Genomic DNA, 3,455 nt, shown 5'->3' with positions numbered 1-3,455 from the left:
GAATTGGATGATCTGATAGTGGACCTGGACCACCAGAGGCAAATTATGTCTCATATAGAGAAATACGGCTCGGCCTGATATGCCGAAGAATGTGACCGAGCGGAGGCTGATGCTCAGGAGAAGGAGACCAAGGCCCTCTCCTTGGTTAAAGCCCTTGAAGGAGCGCTTGAGGAGCGAGGTGAATGTGAGAGGCTGAACAAGCAACTCAGAGCAGAGATGGAGGATCTCATGAGCTCAAAGGATGACGTCGGGAAGAACGTCTATGAGTTGGAGAAGACTAAGCTTGAAGAGTTAGAGGCAAGAGCTTCTCGAGATGACAGGTTGGCTCAAAGGAAAATGAGAAACCTGAAGAGGAGCATCCTCTGAAAGATGCCAAGAAGTCAGAGCCTGTTAGGAATGGGCCTGAATATGGTGGCACTGCGCTGCCGGCCGAGGCAGAGAAGATGGAAGAAGTTTCTTCTGAACAAGTTGATGAAGCTGATGTGGAGGCAGAAGTGAAGAGACTCATGGCAGTGAGTAGCCAGGACCGGGTCATGAAAGATGTCCCCTCTGCCGTTAATGCCTTCCAGAAAGCCAGCGGTCTGTTGGGGAAGAAATACGAGGAGACAGACGGCCAGCATGCAGATGTTGTCTACTACTGTGAGATGGCTCTCCTAGAGCCTGCCCGAAAGGAGGAAAATATCCTGGGTGACCCTCTGGAGGGAATGCCAGAAGATGAAGAGTCTGAGGAGCCCAGTGTCCCCAGCACTTCCAACCTTGATGAGAAAGAGGAGGAGGGGTTAAGAATGCAAGTATATGATGCCGTGTCCGAGAAGGATGAGAAGGCCAACAAAGGGAATGAAGACTCCAAAGGAGACTCAAAGGCTGAAGAAGCTAAGGCCGATGAGTTGGAGTGGGAGAAATTCTCGGATGTTCCAGAGACCAAAGATAAGGCGGAAGAAGAGTCTGCCGAAGTGGGCAGAGCTACTGAAGAAGCAGAAGACTCTGAAACTGAAGCTAAATCTGGAGTAACCCCTGTGGGGAGTAAAGAAAGAAGAGAAGTGTTATCTGTTGATAGAAGAAAGAAACAAAGCGAGTGTGAACACCAGAGTGGCTGAAGGGTGGTATAAAACTGACCAGCCAGATCTCCAACAAAAGGAGGAGGCGGGAGCTCCCCGTGGAAAACGCAGCTGTAAAGATTACGGAAGTTAGAGGTCGTGGCCCTAAGAAGAAATCTGGAAAAGGAGCAAGCCAGAAAGCTAAGAAAAAGTTCTCCAGCAAAGAGGAGAACAAGGAATCCCTTAGACACTGTCTGCTAGGTAGAAAAAATATCTTAGCTTGTCACTGTGGAGTGATCAAGCTGGTAGACGATCATAAGGTGCATTACCACGACCCGGTACAGGATGCAATAAAGTTTATTTTGAGACAACGCGTTTCGGGGTCTCGACGGCCCCTTTATCAAGTCTACATGGAACATAGATAATAGGAAAAGTACAGTAAAAAATAATAATAATAAATAAAAACATATATATGTACGTTTCAAAGTTGTATATGGAATTTGGTATAGACAGATGTGTACATGTATATGTACGTTTAAGAGTCGTATATGGAATTTAGTATATAGTTATATATTTGCATGGATGAATATATAGATATTGATAAAACATATAGATATCGATAAAACAGGGTAAAACACACTCCATTGGGTGGGCGGGTGCATCAATAATTATAAGAATATATAAAAATATATAAAAAGAAGGCTGTAAGAAATCTCTCTGTATACATTCATAAATAAATAGGTAATTATTATTAAAATATATAAAACATAGATGATATAATATTCAAATACTCGGTTAGGTGAGTAGATATCTCATTGGTACTGATTCATTAGTACATGTGAAAATACCGTATATATATATATATATATATATATATAGAAGAGAAAAGAAAAGAAGCAGCACTCAAAGAGTAAATGCGGGTGCAAGAAGTCCTCCTTATGAGACCTGTGACCAAGGTCCAGATTGTAAACATACAGCAAAAACGAAGGCAGCACTCCAAGTTGTGAAAAAAAGTGGAAGGTTTATTCACCCAACCAGCAGCAACGTTTCAGCTCTCTCTATGGAGCCTTTGTCCAGCTGAGTAACATGTGCATAATGGCATACATAAATAGTGGCAGTGATTAACATGATTACAAATCAATTCCAATGGTCATAAACATAAATAAGATTAATATAAAAATTACAATCATATAAAAAGTATAATTCATCCATACAGCAAGTGTACATATAGTGGCGAGTAGGCGCATACATAAAAATCCATAGTGTAATTCATAATGTGTACAATATGCCCCAATCTTGCATAATTGGTGATTATTGCAAATGTGAACAAATATGTGAATATATTGAAAGAATTACTTAAAAACCTTTGAATGGGTAAGAGGCTGAAGCAGCATGGTGGAGACTGCTGGCGTCCGGAAACAGCAGCGGCGCATGCGCCGCGCCGTATATTATCGCGAGACTTGTACCAAAACTGAGTGACGTTGCTGGCCATAACAAAGATGGCCACAAAGGAAAAAATGGAGTAAGGGCGCATGCGCCACCAGGCGTTAACGCCCATCCAGCTTAACAGAGCACTAGTTGAGAAGATATATACCGCATTTTCAGCAGAGAAGCCGATCCATAGATCGGGGGCCGGCGGTTCAATGCCGGTCACCGTCAGGACATCCGTCATGACAGGGGGGCGTGGCTCTCATACCAGCTCCACCCCATCGTCCAGATATATCGGCGCATCCGCTCCAAAGCGCTCGTGCCTGTCATGTAATAACCGATCCAAATCAAGGATCAGTCACAACAGACTGCAAGAGCGCAAGGATCCAATGCATCGGTAAACTTATAAAAGTAAAGATATATGAAAAAATGAGGATAACAGCAGGATTATCCAACCGTCCGTGTGATGTGACCCCAGTCCCACTTGCAGGGGCTAGAGCCACAGCAGACAGATAGGGACAATCACTTCACCATTCAGCAACGCAAATAAGTACAAGAATGTGAATAAGGATCGCCGACACAGTTCCTCCAGTCTTCACCCCAAATGTCCATTCATAATATGAAGTCATAGTAAGATCCTGTATAAAACAGAGAGAATAAGGAGAAAACCAATTAGATAAATAGCACATGTTATTTTCCATAAACGTAATCAGAAAAAGAAAGGACATGCATAGTCAGCAGTTAGACTACCCTGAACTCCACATTTAAGCCCTGAGGTTTCAGGGTGCTCAAAGTGTAGATCCAGTATAGTTCACGTTTTTTTAGTAATTTGACACGATCACCCCCTCGTCTGGAAGGAGTTATTTGTTCCAGAATTCTAAATCTTAGGTCATTTTGTGTGTGTTTGGCATCAGCAAAATGTTTTGACACTGGGAGATCCATTTTTTGTTTCCGAATGGAATAGCGATGTTGGTTGAGACGAGTTTTGAC

General features: G+C 42.9%; 1 protein-coding gene across 1 annotated transcript; it reads left to right on the top strand.

Moving 5' to 3' along the window:
- The first annotated feature begins 443 nt into the window (after positions 1-443).
- On the top strand, positions 444-1,097 carry LOC121002509 (histone-binding protein N1/N2-like). The gene has a single exon (XM_040433961.1). It carries the CDS (start codon positions 444-446, stop codon positions 1,095-1,097), a length of 654 nt encoding a protein of 217 aa, XP_040289895.1.
- The last annotated feature ends 2,358 nt before the right edge of the window (positions 1,098-3,455 follow it).

The sequence above is a fragment of the Bufo bufo genome, chromosome 5 (assembly GCF_905171765.1).
Source record: "Bufo bufo chromosome 5, aBufBuf1.1, whole genome shotgun sequence".
Taxonomy (NCBI): domain Eukaryota; kingdom Metazoa; phylum Chordata; class Amphibia; order Anura; family Bufonidae; genus Bufo; species Bufo bufo.
This window is presented reverse-complemented; position numbering and strand designations above follow the sequence as displayed.